Source organism: Martes martes (genome assembly GCF_963455335.1).
Source record: "Martes martes genome assembly, chromosome: 14".
Lineage (NCBI taxonomy): Eukaryota > Metazoa > Chordata > Mammalia > Carnivora > Mustelidae > Martes > Martes martes.
In genome coordinates this window covers 16350570-16376478 of record NC_137902.1, presented here as the reverse complement: position 1 = coordinate 16376478, position 25909 = coordinate 16350570, and the positions used below count along the sequence as shown (strand labels likewise).

Sequence of the window (25909 nt, the reverse complement as noted above, 5' to 3'; positions counted from 1 at the left end):
CTCCCTGCCGAGGCAGCCCACCTCGGGGCTCAATCCCAGGACCCCAGGATCATGACCTGAGCTGAAGGCAGACGCTTCACTGACTGAGCCACCCGGGCGCCCCTAGATTGAATAGTTCTTAATTTCCCTACAACACCAAGAATAGTGTGGAGCACATAGCAGTTAATTAACAAATAATGTTGACTGATAAAAGCTCTGGGTTGGGGGGAGCTCAATGACATCTTAACAAAGAAAAGCGTATTTTCTAATTCTCTAAATTGCTCCGGCACTGAATTGGGCCTAAATAACAGATGTCTTGATGTACCGAAAACAATCAATGGAGTAGTTTCAATATATTTTTATTTTCAGTGATTCTTCTGGAGAGAAACTATTTTTACCTGAGGAAAACACGTGAAAGAATTTTGGAAGTCAAATTCTTAGGATGTGAATGGATTTTTCACTGTCTATTCAAGATTCATTCAAGCACTTAGAAATGTCTCTAGACCAGACACAGAAAAAGGAACTAGATCATAAAATGAATATGATAAACCCTGCCCTGAAGGTGTTTACATATCCTGGAAGGCAAGTCTCAAAGGAATCTGGGTTTTGTGCCTTAGAAAAACAGGGACTAATTAGCCCTATGCTGATGAATCTGGAAGTTCTTTAAAGTGTACACTCTTCAGGGGCACCTGTGTAGCTCAGCTGTTAAGCATCTGCCTTTGGCTCAGGTCAGGATTCCAGGGTCCTGGGATCAAGCCCCACATTGGGCTCCTGCCCAGCAGGAAGCCTGCTTGTCCCTCTCCCACTCCCTCTGCTTGTGTTCCCTCTCTTGCTGTCTCTCTCTGTCAAATAATTAAAAAAAAAAAATCTAAAAAAATAAAATGTACCCTCTTCAGTTCAGATTATAAAAATTACATGTCAATATATATTAAAAACAAAGATTTAACAGTATTTTATTTAGAAAACCACTTTGGATTCACCAAAACAGCAAAACATATAATCAGATGCTATGAAGCTGGGCTTGGAAGTAGGGCTAGGCAAGAGATTTTCCTAGTGTAAAATGTAGGGAGGCTCTCCCTCCCCAGTTCCTCAGTCCATGCAAGTGCAGGGTAAGCCTTGAGAACCAGTATCCCCTTAAAATCACACACCCTAACCTCTCCTGCCTCACCCTAGTTCTGGCCCAGCTACGAATATTTAAGAAAATCATTTTGCATTTATAGTCAGTTTTGTAGACTTGGTACACTTTATAACAAATGCTTTACAGATTATTTCTGGCTTACCAAAAATGGAACTGTGAAATCATGGGGGGAATGAGACCTCTGCAAAGAGCAGGTCTACTTTTTGGAGGTAGGGGTAGAAATTAAGGGAAAGAGGCAACATAATTAGCATAGTATAATGACTGCCAAGTTCAAAGCTGCCAACTATTCAGATTAGAAGTAGTTCTTATATCTAAACTGTTCTATTATTTATAACCATTAATTTATGGGTTTACTGGCTTCAAGTAACTTTTTTATTTTTTAAGGATTTACCCATTTGTTCGAGAGAGACAGTGCGAGCATAAGCGCAGGGTGGAGTGGGGAAAAGGCTGAGGGAGCGGTAGAGAGAATTTCGAGCAGACTCCCCACCCAGTGTAGAGCCTGACACAAGGCTTGATGTCAGGACCCTGAGGTCACGACCTGAGCCCAAACCAAGAGCCAGACACTCAACCAACTGCACCACCCAGGCACCCCTCCAGTAACTTTTTAATTGGAGTTTTTCTAAGATCAATTATCAAGTGAACTGAACAAACGGTAGTAAAACCACCAGAAAGGTTACAAGACAATATTAATATTCTTTCAAGACAGATTATTTCGAGGACTGGCACTTGAAGATGACTCCCTTCTTAGTTCCTTCGTCTACTTATTGATGGTTATTCAGGACCAAATATGGAAATTCTGGATGCCTTGGGTTGATAGGACTATACCTCAGTAGTTGATTTAGGCACACTAATAAATACAGAATCGGGGATAAGTGATTTAGATTTAAGAGGGCACTGACATCAAGTAGAAAAGATTTTCCCGTGACACTGAAGTCATGACAACGTGGAATCACCCTGTCAAGTGTCACTGCGTCTGGGAATTCAATGCTCAGTGTCAGGTAAGGTTGTGAAGCAGCTTTCTGAAAAGTCCCAAGTATGGAGTAAAACATTTTCCTCTGCACTGGCTTAATTATTTCTCCCCTACACGTGTTTAAGATGTTCAAGAGCTGTCATCCGTTTATTTTGGGTTGATGGTAGATTTCTTCTTCTTTCGTTTCACTTTAAAATTGAAATTTTTTATCTACCGAAGTGTGAGGTGTTGGAACTAAGAATTTCATATATAGCTCTCCACTGAGCCTCGGGGAGTTTGGCTGTGATTGTGACTTATATTTAAAACTCTTCGGGGTGGTCCCTAAATGAGGTTCTGCATGTTCTGCGGCAATGGCAGCGAACGCAATCATCCCGAGCTGCTGTAAATAGTGCTGTTTGTGTCGAAGGAGGTTTTATGCATTGGATAATAAAAAGGCTGAGGCTGCCCTTAAATAACATGCTTGGGTTTTCGAAGTCAAACCTCCAAAATCATGAAAAATCTTTTTACCAGTGAAAAAGGACAGTTCTAAGAAAAAACTATTACTCAAATAATAAACTAAAATGACTATAAATGACTTGACCATCTCCCCAAAATGCCTGTTTTTGAGGACTACACAAAGTTTTTTCTAATTGTAAGTTGGAACAACTTATAAGTTACAAAAAGTTTAAAACATCAAAAGCCCGAACAAGTTAAAATATTTTAAATGTGTAATTGAAGTCAGCGGAGAGCACAGGTAAACTGGACTTATTGCCACTGTGCCCCTAAAAGCTTTTCCTCCCTTAAATGTGATCCCTCTAGGGGCGCCTGGGTGGCTCAGTCGTTACGCATCTGCCTTTGGCTCAGGTCCTGATCCTGGGGTCCTGGGATTGAGCCCGCATCGGGCTTTCTGCTCAGCAGGGAGCCTGCTTCCCCCCCCTCTCTCCACCTGCCTCTCTGCCTGCTTGTGATCTCTGTCTGTCAAATTAATAAATAAATCTTTTAAAAAAATGTGATCCCTCTAACTCTGACCTCCACAGCAATGTAAAATACAAGCTTGTGAAAATAAAGTTCATGGAGAATACTATCCTTACTGAAATCATTACTGGAAATAATTTTCCATGAAAACATTAATTAAGAAATTCCCCCAGATAATTTCATTGCTAGAGGTAATGTAAAAATATGCATATACTCACATGCATATGTGCATTATACGTGTTTTCTCATTTAAATCCCATAAACACATTTTTAACATGCATTGGCCTGTCTCAATTTTTTTAAAAAAATATTTTATTTATTTATTTGACAGAGAGAGAGATCACAAGTAGGCAGAGAGGCAGGCAGAGAGAGAGGGAAGCAGGCTCCCCGCTGAGCAGAGAGCTCAATGCGGGCCTCGATCCCAGGACCCTCGTGATCCGAGCCAAAGGCAGAGGCTCAACCCACTGACCCACCCAGGCGCCCCTGTCTCAAATTTTTATTTTGGATCAGCTACTTTGTCTGTGGTGGGCGACATCAAGATTCATAAACAAATTATATAATCTCACTTAAAAAACAAACAATGTTGCAATCTGAATTTCTAGTTATCTGACATCTTGAGTAAACAGTTTAGATAAACATCTATTCGTGCAAACTTTTCGCCATCCTTTATTGGGTGATTACCTAGGCTTTCTGAATCCTCTTCTTCAGTATCAAATGTTGAATTATTTCCCTTGAAATTTTTAAAAATCGCAAGAACAGGGCACCTGGGTGGCTCAGTGGGTTAAAGCCTCCGCCTTCGGCTCAGGTCATGATCCCAGGGTCCTGGGATCGAGCCCCACATCGGGCTCTCTGCTCAGCAGGGAGCCTGCTTCCCTTCCTCTCTCTCTGCTTGCCTCTCTGCCTACCTGTGATCTCTGTCTGTCAAATAAATAAATAAAATCTTAAAAAAAATAAAAATAAAAATAAAATAAAATTGCATGAACATCACAGCTATAAATCCTAAAAACCAAAAGACACTATGGCAAATTTAAGATTTTTTTATTTAAGTACATTATAAAAGTTATTTCATAAAAATATGCTCCATATTAAATAATTTTAAAGATACATAATTACTTATATATAAAGCTTTCAGTATCCTTTATCTATGATCATGAGTCCTTTGGTCCCTAAGGCTGCCTTTGCTGCCTCTCCTGAGGCTAGATGCAGAGGATACCTGCTCCCAAGGAAGGAGCAAGAATCCAGGGCTTGGGAGACCAGTCTCCATCATCACTGATGATGCTGAGAGATGCCTGGCACCAGCAACATGCTATTTAAACATAAATGAGAGTGCTCGATTTGGCAGCACATATACTACACATAAATGAGGAAACAAGCTATCCGAGCAGCCTTCACGAGGTTTTCCACACACAGCATATTTCAGATCACTAAATGTTTAACTAATAACGAGCTCTACCTAAGTTACTTAACTAGATCTGAGTCCTTTCGGGCAACATCAATATCCAGCTTCCAATCTCCACTCTTTAAAATATTTCTCCATTGTCCTCCTAGATTTCAAGGTGCCAACATTCACGGTCGGTATGATTTTCTGGGGCTTCAGCCACTGAACAAAGCGTTTCATTTCTAGGTAGCTGCTGTGTTCACTGTAAGGGATTCCTGTAACACAAAAGATATTGCAGACAAAAAAATCCAATTATTAAAAAAAAATACACAAGCCCAAAGTAAAATAAAAAAGGAAAGCAATCCAGAGTATTGTCAAAAACTCCTTGGTACTTTATTTCCGATAAAAAAGTTTGTTAATGACTTTTATGGAGAATAAAGATTAAAACATTAAAATGATACAGAAACTTTGAACATTAAATAATCCTATTACTTTTCTATGTAGACACTTTATATGTATTTCTATAGACTCTTATTTTTAATCAGGCTTTCTTTTTAAATTAGACTTCTCTGAAGCACTTCACTCAGCTATGGATTTCAGGAATATCCTGGAAAAAATAGGAGAAAAATGTGGAGAGAGACAAGCAAGAGACTCCTGGTTTCCAGAGCAAGTAAGCAGATTCTAGTCCCTGAGCTTTGTACACAGAAAAAAAATAAGCAAAATAAATAAATAAATAAAATCTTAAAAATCCCTTTATCTTTCCTAAAGATCAAGTGGCACAGAGAAAGGGAGGAGGGGTCCTGCTTTAACTGGGATCTTTTAGGGGATGAAATTAAGTCACTAGTCTAGGGACATATCAAAAACATTTCCATCAGCCACGATTACAATAAGCGATTCCTGAGGACAAAGGTAAACCTCCACCGGGAAATGAGAAAAAGGAGTCAAGCCTGTACCTATTGCCGTCATGGCATCTAATCCAGTCTTCCTGCTGACAGTTGGACGGTGGGTGGCACCTGAGCTTCCAGGCCCAGTGGCACCACCCGTCCCTCTTCTACGGGTTCCTCGACACAGCACCAAGCACGCAAACGAACCATCTGTATTAGCCCATGTCTTTTTCCTCCTGCCATGTTCCTGTCTATCCGTGTACAATGTACTAAAGGTACAGGTTTAGAGAGTGTAGAGCAATTTGAAACTCAATTTTTAAAGATCCACTGGTGTCCGTTTTTCTTAGATCTAATTTTTACAGTTACTTTTTAAAAATGTCGTAACAAACATTAAAAGTGAAAAAATTTAATAATTATACCATATATTGAAATGTTTCCTTTGGTCTGGGGAATAATGTCTGCTATCCTTGTTAACTTGTTAGAATGCGTCCATCCCGTAGGTCGAAAAGCCAAAATCTGATCATATTTTCCACCACACTTCTTCAAATGACTCTGTAAAGCCTGTTAAATAAAAACAGAATATTTATTTAACAGTCAGTGAAGGTGGGTTATGGGGAATAAAACAGAATGATCACATTGGTATAGTCTCAGGGAGTGTGCACTTGGTAAACATTAATTTGCAATAACCCAGAGCCGTACTTCCAGAAAAAAAAACAGTCATTAAAAAAATTTTTTCCCTTTATCTAAAGTTAAACAAGCTTAAGCGCAGTCTGAAAAAAAGTAAAGTGAGGCAACATAAGAATTATGAATTGAAAGATTACAATTCAGATAGCTACCAAAAAAGGAAAGAAAGAAAGAACGATAGAAAGAGAAAGAAAAGAAAACAGAAAGAAGGAACTCTCCAAATCCTACTACTATTAGGATACTGAATATACTGTTAGGATGTTAGAGGTACCAATATTAACACTGGTAAACAACAGCCCAAACATATGCATATGTACAATGGAGGACTGACAGGTGGATAGAAAAGATGGGAATAATTCTATGAACGGCATTATATTCAACATGCACGTACATTTCAAAGAGTGCACATGAGCACCCTTCTCAGGGTCTTACTCCATTTCACTCTTTAAACATGAGCTAGAATACTTGCAAAACTTTTCATGCTGCTACAATTCGGAGTACTATGCTTCCCTAATAAACCTTGAGTACCACTTTCCAAACTAAAGTTATCAAAAGTGATGACATTTGATGAAATCTGAAAATCAATGACCAAGGTTCAATCTTTGAAAGATAAGAAAAATCCAAATAAAAACAGTGATGGCACAAGAGATACAAAAGTCTAATACTTTTGGTCTTTAGGCAAAACCCACAGTGTTGAGGGCTTAGTGTAAATTAATAATAAAGTTTTAGTATTATTTAAAATAATAAAAATATCTAAACTGCCCATGGTATCATTTTGGATTTCCTAAGGTTTGCTTTTTCTTCCTTCATCATCCATATTCTGAATTATTAAAGTGTTGTAGGAGATGCTGGTAGAGAGTTCTGAAGAAAACAAAGACAAACCCATGCACCTGTCTACTCACTCCTCATCTAATACATGTCTGTTCCAGGATCAGGCCATGTTGTGGGTGTCAGAGTAGTGGAAATGAGACATAGCCTTTCAACCTTCTGGAAGCTTAGAGCCTAGAAGGGAGATGGTTAATAAAACCCACTTCCTGGGTCCTTTTTTTTTTTAATGGAAACTCTGTTTCCTTTCTTAACTTTTTCTAATTCTCATCATCTATTATGCCATTAGCAACTAGAAGCCTTGCAGATTGACCTCTTCACAAAGGACTCATTTTGAATAGAAATTCCTAGAAATGGGATTGTTGAGTTAAAGGATTTACCCCTAACTTCTAATTCTATCCAAGTGGACGAGAGTGCTTATTTCTCTAAGTCACAGCATAGGAATATTACTTTTTTTAAAAGTATGCCAATTTGGTAGGAGACAAACATATCCTTGTTTTGTTAGTTTTATGTTTGATTACTAGTTAGAGGCTAAATATTTGATTGTGTTTATCAGATATTTATATTTTATTGGTGAATTAAATAATCTTCTCATTTCTCCTCTGTATCAATCAATGATCTCTTATTAATTTAAATACCTACCATTTATTTATTTTTAAAGATTTTGTTTATTTATTTGACAGAGAGAGCGAGAGAGTGAGAGAGAGAGCACAAGCAGGGGGAGTGGCAGGCAGAGTGAGAGGGAGAGGGTGAAGCAGGTTCCCCACTGAGCAGGGATCCTGACAAGGGGCTCGATCCCAGGACTCTGAGATCATGAACTGAGCCAAAGACAGCTGCTTAACCAAGTGAGCCCCCCAGGAGCCCAATACCTACCATTTAAACAGTCATATTTCTTACCAACTACTGCCTCCCCACAAAAAAGTTTAAGTTATGGATCAATAACTCAGCTTTCATTATAATCTGGCTCTACAAATTTTCGGAGTTTTGTCTCGCTTAGTCTAGGATCTAACTAAAAGGAAAAGGAAATAATACAAAACTGAGGTTTAGAGCAATTACACATTTAAAATCATAAAGTGAGAGTCCACTTTTCAATACAGGTCATGAAACACATCCATTCCTATTTGCTCCACAAAATCATTCAGTAGAATTAAGTGAAAATTTATGCTTTTCATAAAACAAATCAGAGTTCCCACAAAAACATCATTAACCTATGCCACAAACAGAAAGAGATATTCTCATCCAACCCAAACACACAGAAAAGACTGCCAGCAGCCACTAGTCATTCATAAACCACAATCTGGGAACTACTACCATTTTATTAATTTTATTAAGAATGAACTAGTCAAGGGGTGCCTGGGTGGCTCAGTTGATTAAGTGTCTGCCTTCGGCTCAGGTCATGATCCCAGGGTCCTGGGATCAGCGGTGCAGCAACCCTGCTCAGCGGGCAGTCTGATTGTCCCTATCCTTCTGCGCCCCCCACTCCCACCATGCTCCCTTTCTTCAAATAAATAAAATCTTAAAAAAAAAAAAATGATCTAGTCAACAGAAAGTCTCTGATCCACGACTTGTCTGTTTATTGGTAACCTATTTGTGACAAAAATGATTTTGGTATATGCCCCTAGTATTGTTTCTCACAGGTAAATGATCATCTATTACATTATTGTTTATCACAATAATGTTTTACTACATTCGGTTGGCTGGGTTTAGATCAGAGGTGGTAGTCAATCCGTATCACATAAATGGATTCGGGATGTCAAACTCGGTAGCATGAATGGTTTTATGGGGCTCCTAGTACTTTCAAGCCTGCCTTAAGAACACTGCAAATCGCATCCATTGACATTTTCACAAAATGGCATTAGCTCTGATGCAACAAAACTATTTTTGGTGGCAAAAAATTGCCTTTAAGTACTAACAAAAATACAGTCTCATGTGACCATCAGCTAGCTTGCTTGCTTGCTTGCTTGCTTTTTCTTTCTTCCTTTTTAAAGATTTTATTTATTTATTTGAGAAAGAGCACAAGAGGGTAGGAAGGGCAGAGGGAGAGGGAGAAGCAGACTCCTCGCTGAGCAGGGAGCCTGATGTGGGGCTCAATCCCAGGACGCTGGGATCATGACCTGAGCCAAAGGCAGACACTTAACTGACTGAGCCACCCAGGCTCAATAATGCTGATTTTCTTTTTTCATGTTTTTAGGCTATTCATACCTTCTCATTCACTCCTTAGCCTTCTGTCATCTGGCTCCTTCCAATATCATTTCACTGAAACATTCTTTGTGCAGGTCACCAAAGATGTTCTAATCGCCAAATTGCCATTCTTTCCTTATATGACCTCCCTGCAGCACTGGGAACCTTTAAAAACTCTTTCATGAAAAGTTCTGGTCCCTTCGTTTCTATAAAACTCTGACTCGTCAATCCCTGTTATCTTCCTAAATGGATCATTTGTTCAAATGGGACAAACTGAGGAGGAAATAAAACTATTAAGATAAAATCATTAAAAATAATGCTATCTCCTCAAGACATCAATGTTCATTTTACAATTAAAGCTTCATTAGCCGCCATACAAATTAGCAGCCTCCCAAATTTAAAATATGTTTCCAAAGATGGCTTTAAGGGGACAAAACACTGCCTTGTTTATCCCTGAAATTTTTATGACGTGTATACTCAGGATAGGCCATAAAAATTTCAACTTAAATCTCATGAAGAAAGGATTTCTATCAGTTACAATTTCCTTGTAATTCCAGGGATAGAGCTAAAATGTTCATTTTATTAATACAGTTTAAGTGTTATTATTTATAAGACAGATACAGGAATGGACATCCTAAGCTATTTCAAGAAGTTCCATAAAAGTTAGTTCATGAAATTACAGCAAAAGTGAAAATACATTCTTTGGTGTACATTATGTTCAGATTTGTTTCTAATACACAGGTCTGATGTATTCCATTGCTAGGTATCAAAATGTCAGTAAATGTCAAGAATCTTAGTATATGAATAAATCTGACGGAGAAGTCCCCCAAATCACAGTGAGGTCCTAACAGATTATCTTTTTCTTATTTATTTGTTTTTAAGTAGGCTCTGTGCCCAGCATGGAGCTTGAACCCATGACCCTAAGATCAAGAGTCACATGCTCTACGGACTGAGCCAGCCAGTCTGTGCCCCAATGTCTCTGTATCTTAATCTACTCCTCAGAACCGACACCAGAACTTGCTCTTAGGATACACTTCCACTGTTTCACTTAATCCTCACAAGTCCTCACAATATGTTGATATTCCAACATATATCAGTGTTATCGGGGATTAATATTAACACAGAAAGACCTGAAGAAAAGTTCTCTGTTCATTTCCACACTCAAGGGAAAGAAATGGAACACAATCTTAAACACAGAAGATTTGGATGAGCAGATAGTTGCACAGTTTTCTACTTTTGTTTCTTTTATAATAATTCTTTAGTTTCTATGGGCCCATGAATTACTCCACACAGCTGCACACACACAACAAATAAAAACATTTTAATTTCCACTTAAAAGATCTTCTAGCGCAAGGTTTACTATGACTCCACTATAATTGAATTCCTCTGCATTAAATGCATTTATGATGGCATTCCAGATTATAATCATTGTATTACCTTTTCTAGTCCATCCTAAAAATGTTTGTCTCGTGGATGCTTACCTTAAAGTTAATTTGCATCATTGGGAGAAGGTGAACCAGTGAACTACACATGTCTGTAGTGATGAAGGAATTAAGTTCTGGTATGTTGAGGCACTGCAAGGTTTTATATTTTTCTTGGGACATGCCCACTTTTGAACCCAAAACATCAGCAATGGCTATAGGCAAAGGAAAAGGTTAAAAATGGTAAAACGGCAGCTTAAGAAAAAAAATAATTAAGTTACAACTTAATCAAAATTTAAAATAAGAATTTACCACCACCACCAACAACAAAAATTCAAAACATTCACGCTTTTGCTATATTTCAAAAAGGCTAAATACTTTTGTTGGTTAACTGTAGGAAGTAAATTATGAGAAATGCAAAGAATTTCTTTTTAAAGGCCTGGTATTTAAAAACTGCAAAAGATATACAGAAAGGGGTAGAGGAAAAGCAGCAAAGTTGAAGGAGTTAAAATCCTGGCTTTATCATTTCATATCTTAATGTTTGACATGACGTGACCATAATTAGGGAGACATAGAAAGTATTTTGTGAAATAGTATAATGCCATCTAGATGAACTACAATTACATACCCAAAATCATTTATGTACAAAAACTAAAACTGTTCTCTAAAATAATTAATTGATGGTTATCCTCAAAAGGAGGCAGCAATGTGACTTCGCACTTGTCATTTTTCAAAGTTCCCTGAAATACTAGTGTAGCGCGGACATTTGCTCTGTAAACATTCTGCAGATGTAAAGGCTACCGGAAACACACTTATCGAGGGTTTCCGTTAAGGTAAGCCTTTCAAAGTTTAAATGAATCCAACTCTATCAAATTTTTCTTCAAAGGTAATACTGCACCATTTCAGGAAATAGGGATCAAGTGCAAGCACCCAGACTGAAAGGGCTTTTATGCAAAAGAGAATCTGATCTTTATAATATATTACTGTAAATGAGAGACAACCACCACCCACCTAGGAAGACTTTCTCTTTTCCAATAGAGTAAGTGCCACAGACGATGAGAACACGTGGGTTTAGAGTTACTGCCTCAAAGGCAGTGTTGATGGCAAATTGGATAACCTCTTGCTGAGATGGAAAGGAGTATTCTGGGCTGCAGTATCTGTAAGATGGAAATATGGTACTTATTAAATGAGCAACAGAAAAGCCACAGCATTAAGGCAGATGCTATTTTAGAAACCAAGCTCTAGCAAACTTACTTGTAACTGTACTGTAATACATTAACCCTGCCGCGGTCATTCCACTGCCTGTGGTTAAAATATTTGTTACAAGCTATGGATAATTTATGATGGAATTCTACATTTCCAATACGGCTTTTACAGTGTGTTTCTTTTATTGCCCTCATATAAGGAAATCGCCTCTTTTTCTTCAAGAACATTTCTAGCTGGTTAGTTTAGCTGTGAATTGTATACCTCGGCATCTTTTTGTTTTAACTCTAATCACTATTGAAGAAAATACAAGTGACAGGGTTTATCTTTGAACTAAAGAATTCTGATTTAGTTTAAAAAATTCTTAAAATAATAAAATGAAACGTGAATTTAATGAAGCAGTTTTAAATCAAACAGTTACTATTCTCATGGTTATCTGCTCTTCTGAGGAGATAGAGAAATATACATAGTATTACAACAATACAACAGATCCAGTCTACCTCAATACAATAACACCCAATGAAAAATTAATCCTAAGACTACTAGATAGCTATCTCTGTTTGGGATGAAAATTAAGCATTTTTTCACTAAAAAAAGAAGTCATAAAGTACAAACATCAAAAAAAAAAATGTTGTTTTTGCTAGTCAGCCATAAGAAGAGAAAACATTTGTCTTCTCTCTGTGAGAAACCCACAAAGAAATCCAGAATTCTATGTAGAGAACACTAGGCAAAAAAAGGGGGGGGACTGACTTATTATTTTCTTAATTTATTTAGAATACATATAAAAGAATGGAAAAATCAGCTACAGTGTCAGAAAACTGGATGTGGGAAGACCATCTTTTTTACTAAAGTATGCCATCCAAATTCACTTCTCAAAACAGGTTGAAATAGTTGACATAATTCATTTCTAACAAATTGACGAGGTATTTTAATATGTAATAAAAAATGGCTGGTACCATTATGTTTATAACATTTAGAAATTCAAAGTTGTCACTTATAAATTACCTTTTGGAGAAGGAACAAAGTAATTTTGAATATTCAGAAACAGAATCACATTTTGGCCTCTGTTTCTTCTTCACAATTATACTTAATAGTTACATAGGAACTTTGAAAAGATAACCTAAAAGGGTGTTTTCCTAAAGCTTGCCCCCCAATTTTTCTTCCTTGTTTCAGTTAACAGGATTCTCACATAAACCAAAGGAAATCATAGAAAAGAAAAAATTGAGTTGTAGTTAGTTAAGACATGTCATCCCAAATTTGTTCTTAAGCCACTACGTATTTTTTCAAAAGCAGTTCTCTGATAAATGATCTTAAAATGGTAATTGACAATAAGTCGTCTTCTTCTTTTTTTTTTTTACAATAAGCCATTGTTTTGATTACCTAAGCAACCATACACATTGTTCATAAAAAGCAGGGCAAATATTGTCAGAGGGAAAACACAAACAAAGCTTCTCTTACGTTGTATCTAAGTAAAGTGTGTGGATTTTCTGGCCTGCGAGACGAGAACGTTCCATGGTGGGGTCTGCTCGGAAGTCGCCCGTGTGTAAGAGGACGTTACCATTAGGAAGATGAAACAGGATCATGACAGCACCTGGACAGCTGAACACAAACATTTCAAAGCAATAGTCTTAACACACACGAGGCAGCTGAAGGAAGAGGCTTACCACGCTCAGCAAGGTAATACACAGGACACAGCACAGTACTACACAGGAGATGCAGCGTTTTACGAAATCTATATTGCAATAATAAGGGGAAAAAAAGTAGTGTGTGGGAAAGGACTAATTCGGCCTGTTTGTTCCAACTCCACACTTCCCCACCTAACCCTGCCTTTAGGACTAGTCCTTGGATGGCCCTTGAGAGAGGAGGTGAACTCTTGGAATATTCTGCCTGGTAAGGGTGCTTTGTATGCCTAAGGCAGGGGCCTGTGTGTCCCTAGTTTAACTGGACAGTCACCATAGATAACATCGTTGGCATCAACTGTCTGTTTGGCTCTAGGGAACTGGAGTCTGAGGAGCTGAGGCAAGTCACACGGGAGTCGCATGTGTGCATTACTGACCTTCAGTGAAAGCCCTGGCTGGACTCAAGGCTCAGATGAGCCTCCCCGCTTGGCCACGTGTGGCCCACGTGGTGAATGCCGCTGCTGGGAGAACCAGTGCATCGGTGCTACTCTGTCGGACACAGGATATCTGGAAACTCGTGCCTGCTTTCCCCTGCACTTTGCCTCCATTTGCCTTTTCCCTTTGCTGATTTTAATCTGTATCCTGTCACTATAACAGCAAGTACAACAGCCCTTCTCAGTCCGGTGGGTCCTTCTAGTGAACCACTGAGCCTCAGCGTGGTCTTGGGGATCCCTGACACACTGAGGCTTGGAAATTACTGCCAAAACACATAGAACTTTCAATTTGCAACTTCACTTTGAAAGGAAATAATTACTTTTGTAACTAAAAACTTCCCCTTATCTCCTACCCCAAAACTTCAGACCGTAATCACTTTACTGGGGAATTCTATCAAACACCTAGGGAAAAAATAGCCCCAATACTATACAACAACTTTCAGAATGGAGTAGGAGGGAATAGTTTGTGAGGCCAGGATTATCCTAATATCAAATCCAGACAAAAGTATTATTAAAAAAACTACAGACCAATACCCATTATGAAAACAGACAAAGAAGTCTTTAACAAAATATTTAGCGTATCAAATCCAGCAATATATTTATTTTTAAAGCAATAAATATATTTTAAAAATATATATATATTTATTTATTTATTTTTAATTTTTTAAACGATTTTATTTATTTATTTGAGAGAGACAGAGAGAGCGCATGAGAGGAGAGAAGTCAACGGGAGAAGCAGACTCCCTGCTGAGCAGGGAGCCCAATGCGGGACTCGATCCCAGGACTCCAGGATCATGACCTGAGCCGAAGGCAGTCGCTTAACCAACTGAGCCACCCAGGTGCCCCCCAAAAATATATTTTTTTAAAGGCTAAGTGGAGTTTAACCCAACGAAGCAAGACTGGTTTAAAATTCAAGAAAGTCCCTCATTATCATTTACCCTGTTAACATTATAGAGGAGAAAAATTATGTGATCACCTCAGTAGATGTGAAAGAAGCATTTGACAAAAGTCAACACCCATTCATGATTATAAACTCTCTGTAGACTAGGAATGGAGGGAATCTTCCTCAACCTGATAAGAGGCATCTATGAAAACTGTATTGCTGACATCAAGTTAAAGGGAGAAAGACTGTAAGCTTTCCTTGTAGGGTCAGGAACAAGGTAGTATCTGCTCTCACCACTCCCATTCAACACTTTACTGGAGGTCTGATCCAGGATCATACACAAGTGGAGAGGGGGGAAGCACTCTGAACAGAAAGTAAGAAGTAAAACAAAACTGTCTATATTTACAGATGACATGATAGTACGTGCAGAAAATTTTCAGAAATCTATAAAAAACCTACTATGACTAATGTGCAAGTTTAGCAAGCTTTCAGGATATGAGGTCAATACACAAAAATCAGCTGTCCATCAAGAGGTGAATAAAGACATCTTAGTGTGCCCTTACAGTAGATACTACTCAGCAATAAAAAGAAACAAACTACTGATACACACATCGGCATGGATGAATCTCAAAAACAGGATGAGTGACAGACGCTGGAGGCTAAAGAGTAGATACTATGGGATTTCATTTCACTGAATCCCTAGGAAAGACAAATTTAAGACATAGTAATAGAATATAGATCAATGGTCCCCTGAGCTAGAGTTGGGCTTGGGGATTGACTGGGAAGGAGCATAAGGAAACCTTCTGGGGTGGGGGAAATTTCCTATATTTTTCTATAGTGGGTATTACATGGGTGTGCATTTTTGTCAAAATTCAGCAAACACTTAAAATAGGTCTATTTCATTTATGTAAATTGTACCTAATAAAGTTGACTAAAAATATCAGAACTTGGGCTATTATAATCATCAATTAAAAAAGAAGCACCAGCAGGGGTGCCTGGGTGGCTCAGTTGGTTGAGCGTCTGAGTCTTGGTTTAGGCTCAGGTCATGATCTGCGGGTGGTAAGATTGAGCCCTGTGTGGATCCCTGCATCAGGCTCTGCGCTTAGCAGGGAGTTTGCTTAGGATACTCTCTCCCTCTCTCCTGCTGCCCACCCCCCCACTCCCTCTTTAAAAAAAGGAAAAGAAAAGAAGAAAAAAAAGAAACAACAGCAAAGTTAGCTGACAAAAAGTTAAAAGCAACCTGAAGACAGAGCATGGGTCTGGATTTTTGGAGACCTAGTCTTAATTTTAATTCTTAAAGCATCTGTGATAGCTAAAATCCTATGGAAACAAGGCAGAAGTGCAGTTGGCAGTTGCATTTTGGTAACAGGATACTGACAGTGCTTTACACTAAAAAGAAAAAATGAGGGAAAAAGGGAAACTACTTCCAAGAAAAAAAATCTTCCAAGTCTTTAGTATTAAAAGCCTGAAGGATTTCTTAAAAGGGGAAAAAAAAATCCTTTGGTATCTAAATGGAGTGCAAGCTGTCAACCTATAAAAGCGATATTAAAGAATATGGCAAAAAAATTAAAAAATAAAGAATATGGCAAAAGGTTAGTTCTTCAAAACAGTAGCATCATGTTAAAATATTTTTTTTAAAAATAAGATGGTCTCATATGTCAAGGATAGTAATTTAAAATGCATTAAAAGGGCGCCTGGGTGGCTCAGTGGGTTAAGCCGCTGCCTTCAGCTCAGGTCATGATCTCAGGGTCCTGGGATCGAGTCCCGCATCAGGCTTTCTGCTCAGCAGGGAGCCTGCTTCCCTCTCTCTCTCTCTGCCTGCCTCTCTGCCTATCTGTGATCTCTCTCTGTCAAATAAATAAATAAAATCTTTTTAAAAAATGCATTAAAAATGAATTAGGTAACATTTAAAGGATCTCTCAGTACATTTAATCTCTGATTCTGTAATTGCATACATTATTTTTTTCAGAAGGAGAAACATGTTTTACTCAAAGTTTTTTAAAATATCAACCATATTAGTTCCAATACAAGAACGTTCTTTAATACCCAAACTAATATGTTTTTATTTTACTTTAAATAGTTTTTAAAACTAGGCTAGTCGGAAAGTAACTTTAATACTTACTGATTGGCATCAAGCAAAACAACTTTTATACCATTTACTATACATTCCGTGTCCATCGGCAATGGATGGATGTATTGTTTTTGTATGTGAAGTTTGCTCTTCAACAAATTTCCAGTTATCTGCAAAACAGAACGTGCTTATTGCTGATACAGTAGGACACTAGATAAGTCTTTTACTTCAGATCTAGTTTAGAACCAAATATCTTAGTCTCTCTGTTCTCCCACTTACTTACAATCATGGAAACCCTCCAGAATGCCAGGAAGAACTTCCTACCCTGACTATGCCACAACTCTGCTTACACACAGTTCACGGACTCTCCCTCACCTGTGAAAAGTCCCTCATCCCCAGATGACATACAAAACCCTTTATGATCCGGCCCCTGCTCATTTCTGGGGGTTTATCTTCTGTTGTTCCCTATCTCATGGTTAGCCGTTCGGAATTATCTGAAGAGACAGCAACGGGTAGATTTCTCAGGTGTCTACACCTGAATGCAAACCCTGCTCTCTACTTGGGATGTCCTCTCCTATTTCCTCTGCCTGGTTCTGGAATCAGACAGACCTGTGTTTGAATTCTGACTCTGCCATTATTAGCTCTGGACTTAGGGCACACCACTTAATCTCTCCCAGCCTCGGTTGCTTCATTAATAAAAAGAAACTCATTTTATTTCAATAAAATAATACAAGAATGCTTGAGGATTAAACTGAAGTCTAGTAGAAGCCCTTAGTAGTGGCATTAAAATAGTCACCTTTTAATAATTAACTCAAGGTATCTCTTCTACTGTGAAACTTTCTCTAACCTTGGCCTGGGCCAGAATAAATCACTTTCTTCTACTTGGCTGGTGTTTTCTTCCATTTTTGGTCACAATACCGATTCCCTTGCAGTGTATCTGTGAATGTGTCCCCCGAAGGCTGTGAGCTCCTTGACCTTGGGTATTTCGCCCTGAATGTCTTTTTGGGCATCAAAAAATGTTTACTGAATGGAACTTAGGTGTTTTAGTTACACTGTAAGGTCGTTTACTGTTTCCATATACTAAAGCATTTGAAAAAAAATCTTTTGTAACTACTGACAATAACTCATCTTAGAATCTTAATATGGAATCTGTTTTCTCACATCTTTTTTGATAGGTCTTCAAATGTTATTCTTTTTTAACCAAATTGCTTAGAAATTCAATACATGTCATAAATTTAGAATTAGGAAGGCCAACACTTACCTCACTACAATAAATTGGAAATGTGAAGTTTTTAGATAATCCAGCATAGTGATCAGAATGAAAATGTGTGAGAAAATAGGCTGTGCACCCTTCAACCAGTCCATACTGGAAGGCGTCCACGGTACAGCCAGTCCCTGCAATAGAAGAGCACATGGCTGCTTGAGCAAGAGCCAACACAGTGAAAGAGGGCCAGTCTGAGTGTAAACAGTGAACCTCCTAACGCCTTTACATCTTGATTCCAAATGAGCTTCATAACTTAAAAACTTATGCAACATAAATTCAGCAAAAAGGCATATTAGAGATGAAAATTAGTCTTTTAAGTTTCTACTAAACATCCCAGGATTGGCTTTTTAAAAAAAAATTTTTTTTCAGTTTTGTTTGTTTGTTTGTTTTGTTAAGTAGGCTCCATGCCCAGCATAGAGCCCAAGAGAGGGCTTGAACTTATGACCCTGAGATTAAGACCTGAGCTGAGACCAAGAGTCTGATGCTTAACCAACGGAGGCGCCCAGGTGCCACTGGCTCTTTTTTTTTTTTAATGAATAACTGTACCAAAAAAATTAATTAAGCTACAAATGAGTTATTGGCTTTTTTTTTAACTGACCTAAAATCCTTTACTTCTGCGAAACAGCGAAAGGAAAATCTAACGTTCTTCTTGTATTATTCTATCGTGGCAATTGATATTGGCGCAGAAATGATCGCAGGCCCAAATAATCATACATATTACAGTGGTCGTGGCCCTCCATCGGGTCACAGTACAGTAACAGATGGACAGATTGTCTGTAGCATTTGAATTTCATTGTGGAGAACAGGAGGTAGGGGAGAAAGAAGGGAAAGAAGAAAATAAATGCCAGACAGGCTACATAGAGGAGCAATAAAGAAAAAAAAAATGGCTGAGTTCTTCCGAAAAGTGTTCATGGAAGAAATAACCAAGCGTGTGAATTGTGATAGGTAAGTCAATAAACCCACCTTCACAACTCACTGAGGCTTATCCCTACATATGGCAGACTAGTCTCAGGCTCACTTAAAATACAGAAAATTCATCGCCATTAAGTACTAAAAAACAAAACTGGTGCTGTGATGTACAAATATGATAATCCCTACACAAACCTTTTGAGCAAATTATGGATTGTGACTATCAAAGTACTTTAAACAATCTTTCTGAAACCAGGTATATTTTGGCAGATTTTATATTCTTTTCAGGGTAAGAATTATTGGTTTCATAAAATTCATTTTAGGACATATTTGTTTAACTCATCTAGGAAGGCATGCGAACTTACAAAATAAAAAAAAGGATGAGAAACTAAGTTATGATAGGGATTAAAAATATTTGGCATCCAAACTGGAAGGAGCCGAGGTACCCTTTGGCAGCTGAATGGATAAAGGAGATGTGGTACATATACACGATGGAATATTACTCAGCCATCAGAAAGAATGAACACCCACCATTTGCATCGATATGGATGGAACTGGAGGGAATATGTTAAGTGAAGTAAGTCAAGCAAAGAAAGACAATTATCATATGGTTTCATTCATACGCAGAACATGAGCAATAGCATGAAGGACCATAGCGGGAGGGAGGGAAATTTGAAGGGGGAGAAACCAGAGAGGGAGACGAACCATGAGAGACTATGGACCCTGAGAAACAATTGAGGGGTTTCAGAGGGGAGGAGGTAACAGGGTGATGGGTACTGAGGGCACGTGCTGTGATGAGTGATAAGTGTAACACTGGGTGTTACACTTAATTAATGAATCACTGAACACTACATCAAAAACTAATTATGGACTATACAGTGGCTAACTGAACATAAAAAAAAATGTTCGGCATCGGTTATGACCTATACAATCTGTTAATTTTCCTTCTTTGAGGCTATTTAGCACTTTGTATTTCTCTTAAGTGCTTAGAGACTGTTATTCATTTTAATTAAATTTAATTATAATTTATATATGTTTTTATTATAATTACTTACCGAGAGCCTCTCCTCCTTCCATATTAAGCTGACCTTCACTCCTCTGGGTCAAATCTGTGAAATCTACCTACTAGTATAGTATCTTGTATACAAAATATATTTAATAAAAGTTTGCTGAATTGAATGGGACAAAAACATTTAAATAGGCAAAAAAATCTATGTTACACGTCAATGATGTATAAAAAACAAAGGAAATACATACAAAAATTTGTTCTGTACAAACACACACAACAAAGGCAATAAACACACAATTTTTGAAAACCGATTCTTTGCAGATACGTTAAGTATTGGTATTTCAACTTACCAGGTATTTTCTTATAGAATGGACATGTCCTTGTTCTTAATTGTCCTGCATTAGGTGACTCTGGGGTTTTCGAGTTCCCTCTCTGCAGCCTGCCGTAAGGTGATTTTACGAAGACTTTGTCTTTCCTTAAATTGACTCTTCTGGATTCTGCCCTGTTAAGGTGATGTGACCTCTTCTGATGTTCTCCTTCCTGTAGTGAATCTGACTTTTTAGGTCTCTTTCTTTGACGCCGTGACCTCTCACTAGGAAGTTCTACAGAGGCCTGACTCTCACTTAAATTCTTTGCATCAAATTCTAAATCACTTAAAGATTTTTCTGCTTTCCTCTTGCGCTGCCGGGACCTCTTTTCATTAGGACTTACAACTGGATTTAAGTTCATCCCTTCCCCTGCACCTCCCTCCTGCAATTTCTCTTCTTTTCTTTTGGGTGGTAGTCCAAAATAAACACCTATATCCATTTGTTTCATTACTTTGGAAGAAGGCGGTGTTGCAGGACAGTTGGGACCAGATGGCAACATTTTCCGAGACTCGGGAGTATTAAGTGAACTGGAAGAATTCTCTGTATTGGGAACTGTAACTTTACTGTCTGGTCGACCAGCTAATGCCTTTCTGCAGACACATGCTGAATTAGCATCGTTCTTTGCTTTGACATTCTTACTTGATGATTTTCTAATTTTACTTTGGGTTGGATGGAAAGAAAGATCACCTTCTCCCTGCCCCTTGGGAGCTTTGGGCATCTCACTATCAAGCAACAGAAGAGAAACCTGATTGCAAACAGCTGATCCTTCAACTACCTGTTTCTGTTTATTTGATTGAGATGGGTGACATTCTGGCTTACCAAGTTTTGCATTAGCGGCCTGATAACTAGAAGTAAGCCCTTGTGCTAATGCAGATGGAAACAGCGCAAAATCATTATCGGTGTGCACAGGGTCATCCCACGGAAGAACATCCCTATTTTGGAAAAAAAGCTGAGATGAATCAGGTAGAGTGTTGGATTTATACAATACTTCGTGGTATTTATCCTGAGTTAAGAAGCCACCCACGTAGGGGCCACTCTCCTGCTGGTCCTTCAGGAAGGACCCACGGAGTTTTTGAAACACAGTGGAGCTGCTGTCATCTTCTTCCAGGCTGCCATCTTTAGAGCTCCCCGTAAGAAGTATCTCCTGCTGCGAATCACCCAGCTTTTCATCCATACTGTAAGTTTCCTCATCACTTTGAAGTGGAGAATAAGAGATTTCACAGCTACTAAAGTCATTTTCTGGCAGTGGGGAGTATATGTGTTCTGAGTTGCTTTGGCGGTCTCGTTCTTCAGCAAGAGCCAAACCGACTCCTACCAGTTTGTCCTTATTAACACTTTCTGGAAATTGTGGGGTTTGCAGGGACGTTTGGATAGCTGTCGAAGAAGAAGAAATCTTTTTATTGGTTTCAGATGGAGACGGAGATTTCCTTAGACACGGTGTCACTAACGAGGGGTGAGCTGCAACATTTCTTAAGCTTTCCGTTGGCTTCTGATGCAGAGACCATCTTTCCTCAAGGCCACAGAGAAGGCCTGAATTAGTCTCACTGAAGCAATCCTCTGACCCAGGTGGTGGGCTGCTGAAGGAACTATTGCTTGCCCTGCTCTGAGCCAGCAGGAGGTGAGTGTATCTCTTGAAATGAGAAGGAATTGTTGAGGTGCACAGAAGACCATCAGGACACTCTGAAAATTTTAAAAAAAAGGTAATGCAGGATCAAAGCACAGACAGCTTTAAAACCTAAGTGGGAAGTCTTCAGTCCTACTTTGAGGCCTTAGCACCATGCCTATCTTTATACAGTCAAAAGATCCAGCATAAAATAATAATAATCCAGCATGGTTTTGCAACATGCTAGTTATTATTTCTAAATCAAATACTTTTCTAAATTTCTTTTCAGATGATCTTTTTCCCAAAAAAATTTTGTTAAGACTAACACCTTTTCCCCCTTAGTAACTCTCACAAACGTGAGCCCCTTCAAATACCCTCCATATTTACACAAGGTGTGTACAGGTGCTCACTAGTTCATTATTGTTCCAGTAATAAAGAGTGAAAAAGACTAGTTCACTAGTTGAACTAAAGTTCAACCCCAGTTTTTATCTTATCAAGTAATATGGATTTGTAGCAATTAAGAGTACCCAATTAGGGTGCATTATTTAATATTTATACCGCATACAATAAGAGTAGTAACAATCTTAATTAGTTATAGCTGTTCATACACTTAATAGTTTAGATTCTAAGATCTGAAATTTAATTTGATGAGCTTTAATAATAATCAGGGAAGTATTCCCCGTCATAACATTATAATAGAGAAACAGTCTGTAAACCATCATGATGTAACCCCTTGTATGTTAATTTCCAGGTTGTTTTAAGTTTTATTTATTTAAGCAATCTCTACACCCAGTGTGGGGCTTGAACTCATGACCCCGAGATCAAGGGTTGCATGCTCTTCAGACTGAGCCAGCCAGGTGCCCCAATTTCCAGGTTTATCCAAAAAATGACCCACTCTCCCTCCTAAAGAAGACGTTACATTAAATTAGAAGACCTCGCTGCTTAACTTAAAACCACCTCATAAAAGTATTTGTTGTGGCACAGAATTCAGTTCAAGAGTCCATCTGAGATTCTATTCAAAGGAGTTTAGTCAGTGAAAAACCAAAAGAAAAATCTCTTTGAGGTGGCTTCATCAAAGACATTTCACCCTGAGAAGCTCACCATGAAGACTCCAACTTCCATTTCTGATTTTCAAGCCACTTAAAAGCAAATTAGCAGCATTTGACGAGACTTCCACTTTATTAAAAAAAAAAAGCTAATACCAAAATTTTTTTAAGTTCTTTTTTGTCTTTACGCAGTACTTTGAAATAACTAGAGGTTAATAATAAAATGTCCTCTGAATCATAAATAACATGAAAGCCTATACTAAATATAATATACTAAATATAATACTAATACAATACGAAATATAATATACTAAATATACTACTCAGTAGTATATTTATTTTGCTTATATATTTATTTTGCTGAATTCTAATTCTTTGAGATTTAAAAATCCATATATGGTATATATAACTTTGAAATATACAAATCATCCTAACAACACATTCTCCATATACTCCCAAGTAGGACTACCTACATGTTAAACATGACATTATTTATCTCAAAAGATAATAAAAGCATAACATTACTTTGGTTATCATTTGGCACATTTTTAATTCAAATCTTAAAAATCTAAGACTCCTTCCCAGATCTCCTTCCTGTAAAATAGCATGATAAATTCAACATTTAGAAGACTTGACTATATGCATAATTCTCTAAATTTCTGTTTCACAAAAGGTAACAAATGGGGAGTTTAACTTTCAAGAATGCTCATCTGTAAAACGTCAATACCACCTACCTTCTGCAGTCATTGTGAGAGTCAAGTAAGTAAATGGAATGAAGGCAGCATAGTCTGTGCTCAATTAACATTTATGAAAAATCACTGAGATGTTTAGGAACTTCTATGAAATAATAAAATGCATTTCAATTGCTTTCAAGTTTGCAACATTCTTTACAATTATACCATTGACGATGATCTCTTTACCTTCCCCAAGAAGGGTTTCCTTGTTTCCTTCTAAGTCATTTACACTTCAGTGCCTCATCTCCCTTTCACTTTACTGCTTGCCTTGCTCGTTCCATTGGACTGATTCATTGGCCGAATGCAGGTTTTTTAGACTATTTAAAGACTACTCCCTTTTTTGTTGTCTTACCTGTTTCAGAGACTGGTGGAGAATCCAAACACTCAAAAACATGCCATCGAGGTGTTTGACCTAGCAATGAGGAAAAAGGCATCTGGCAGTTTGGGCAGTATCCATCATAAACTGGACGTATCTTTGGAGATACTTGTTTGTTTTTGCGAGTCCTACTGTGCTTTCCTGGAGTTGTCTCCTTGTCTTGGGACTGGTGAATACCATCTCCACAGCTAGAATTCTGACTAGAAGCTACGGAATTCTGACTATCTGTTTCTCCGAGACACACTTCGGGGTCCTTTGTCTTCTCTTTAGGTTCTGCAGTTCTTTTTTTATTTCTGTTGCGTTTTGACTGGTATTTTCCATCTGTTGCTTTTTCAACAGATTTTGGAATATTCTCAGAGCAATTATTTGTATGTACTCGTTTTGGTTTTCTTTTAGATTTGTATTCCCAGATGTCTTCTTCCAAAAAAGCATCTTCTAACATGGCAAAATGATTTTTAAGTACACAGAGACTCTATTTCTTGTTATAAAAATTTTAAATGGAAATATTTTGCTGAGAAAAAAAAAAACAAAACAAAATCCCCACTAACTTGATGGGAATCTAAAGCTTTGGTAGTGAATGTATTGGCAAACTACAAACCTTATACCTGAGAACACCAGCTATTCCATTTATACCACTATAAAATTAAGAGAACCTACCCCAGGGGTAGCGTCTGAGAATTTTCCCATTGCGACCACTATTTCATTCGAGTGTGTGAGCCTTTCCAAGGACTTGATTCATAAATATAAGAATCAGTAATACTTTGAAAATTAAGCACTAATAGGAAATATAGGTCCAAGAGCTTAACCTTAGAATGAGCTTTGTAAAATTGTTATAAAGCTTCTGTCAGTTCCCTTTCAACTGGACGATTGTCCAAATTATTCACAAATAAAACCACAGTCTCCGGGCAATCTGCTTAGCAGGGTTTCCAAACATTAAATGGCTATCTCAGCTTGCTAGTACAACCATAACCACACCATAATCAAAGAGGTGTGTGATTCGGGGGAGAAGGGTTAGTAATTGCCCTTCTTGTCTCTTGGATATTTGACCACTTCAGTTTCCTGGGTCAGTCCCGTATCTTCTTCAGCAGCAATGAACAAACACTGCACAACGAACAAACAAAATTCAAATATGTGAAGTTGTGCCTGCACTGAGGGCACCCACACTCCTAACTCCAGCTGCAGAAGTGGTCTACTCTAGATGCAGTCAGCCCTCTCTCCACGAGCCTCAAAACCAAGGGTCACCTGCCTGATGCCTCCCACCTGCTCTGCCTTCTCCTTGAACTAGGGAGGCTGGCTACAAGGCCAACTTGCAGTGAGTAAGGCCTTACCCCTTCTAGGGCAGGGAATGAGTAAGCTGCGAGCACAGCCGGTTCCATAAAAGCTCTAAGAGCCCTCCGCTTCTGAAGTCGGAGGCCCAGCCCACCCGGATCCTCGCCCCAGCCCACCTGCCACCCGTACACCCTCGGGAGTAGCTCCAGCTGCGTCCGCTAGTCTCGCCCCCCCCCCCCCAGCTCCGCTGACAATCTGTTCGTGCTCGCACTTTCAGCACTGCAGGGCGACAAGATACTGTATTTGTGTACAAGCCAAAGCCATTGCCAGTCACTCTCAACTTAAAAAAAAAAAAAAATACCCATCCCATGAGGATATCCCTACCCGCTTTACCTCTGGTGTCTTGGCGGGAACAACTTCCTCTTGCCAGTGCCGTGTCGAATCGGCTGACCCTGGTCTAAGGGCGGGATTTTGAAAAAGTATGTGTTCTTTCAGGTCCTACTGATTTATATTATTTTATCTTATCTTTGTTCTAAAACCTGCTAATTTCCAAAGTGAAGTGTGGGGGAAATGGTTCTCAGAGCTCCAGGAACGCGGACCCAGAGACTTTCCCCATGCTGAATCTGGCGCTCTGAATATCCAGGCTC

At 38.5% G+C, this 25909-nt stretch overlaps 1 protein-coding gene across 2 annotated transcripts; it reads right to left on the bottom strand.

The window, feature by feature from the left end:
- Positions 1–4061: 4061 nt before the first annotated feature.
- On the bottom strand, positions 4062–25731 carry DCLRE1A (DNA cross-link repair 1A). 2 transcript variants are annotated; one of them, XM_080823573.1, is made up of 10 exons: positions 25656–25731; positions 23970–25094; positions 20217–21914; positions 17946–18079; positions 16736–16854; positions 13076–13216; positions 11426–11571; positions 10475–10629; positions 5723–5864; positions 4062–4694 (listed from the first exon to the last, which is right to left on the bottom strand). In XM_080823573.1, the coding sequence occupies exons 2-10, from the start codon at positions 24433–24435 to the stop codon at positions 4534–4536; spliced, it is 3162 nt and encodes a 1053-aa protein (XP_080679699.1). In that variant the 5' UTR covers positions 24436–25094; positions 25656–25731; the 3' UTR covers positions 4062–4533. The 2 variants fall into 2 exon arrangements, with proteins under 2 accessions (XP_080679699.1, XP_080679700.1); XM_080823574.1 differs by lacking the exons at positions 4062–4694; positions 5723–5864 and having other exon boundaries at positions 10490–10629; positions 11419–11571.
- Between the last annotated feature and the right edge of the window lie 178 nt (positions 25732–25909).

Excerpts from the sequence above, each read along its gene's own strand:
- DCLRE1A (XM_080823573.1), bottom strand. The coding sequence starts at position 24,435 with ATGTTAGAAGATGCTTTTTTGGAAGAAGACATCTGGGAATACAAATCT. Across the intron at positions 21,915-23,969 it reads TCCACCAGTCTCTGAAACAG|AGTGTCCTGATGGTCTTCTG; the intron begins GTAAGACAACAA and ends TAAAATTTTCAG. Across the intron at positions 11,572-13,075 it reads ACACTTTACTTAGATACAAC|ATACTGCAGCCCAGAATACT; the intron begins GTAAGAGAAGCT and ends TCCATCTTACAG.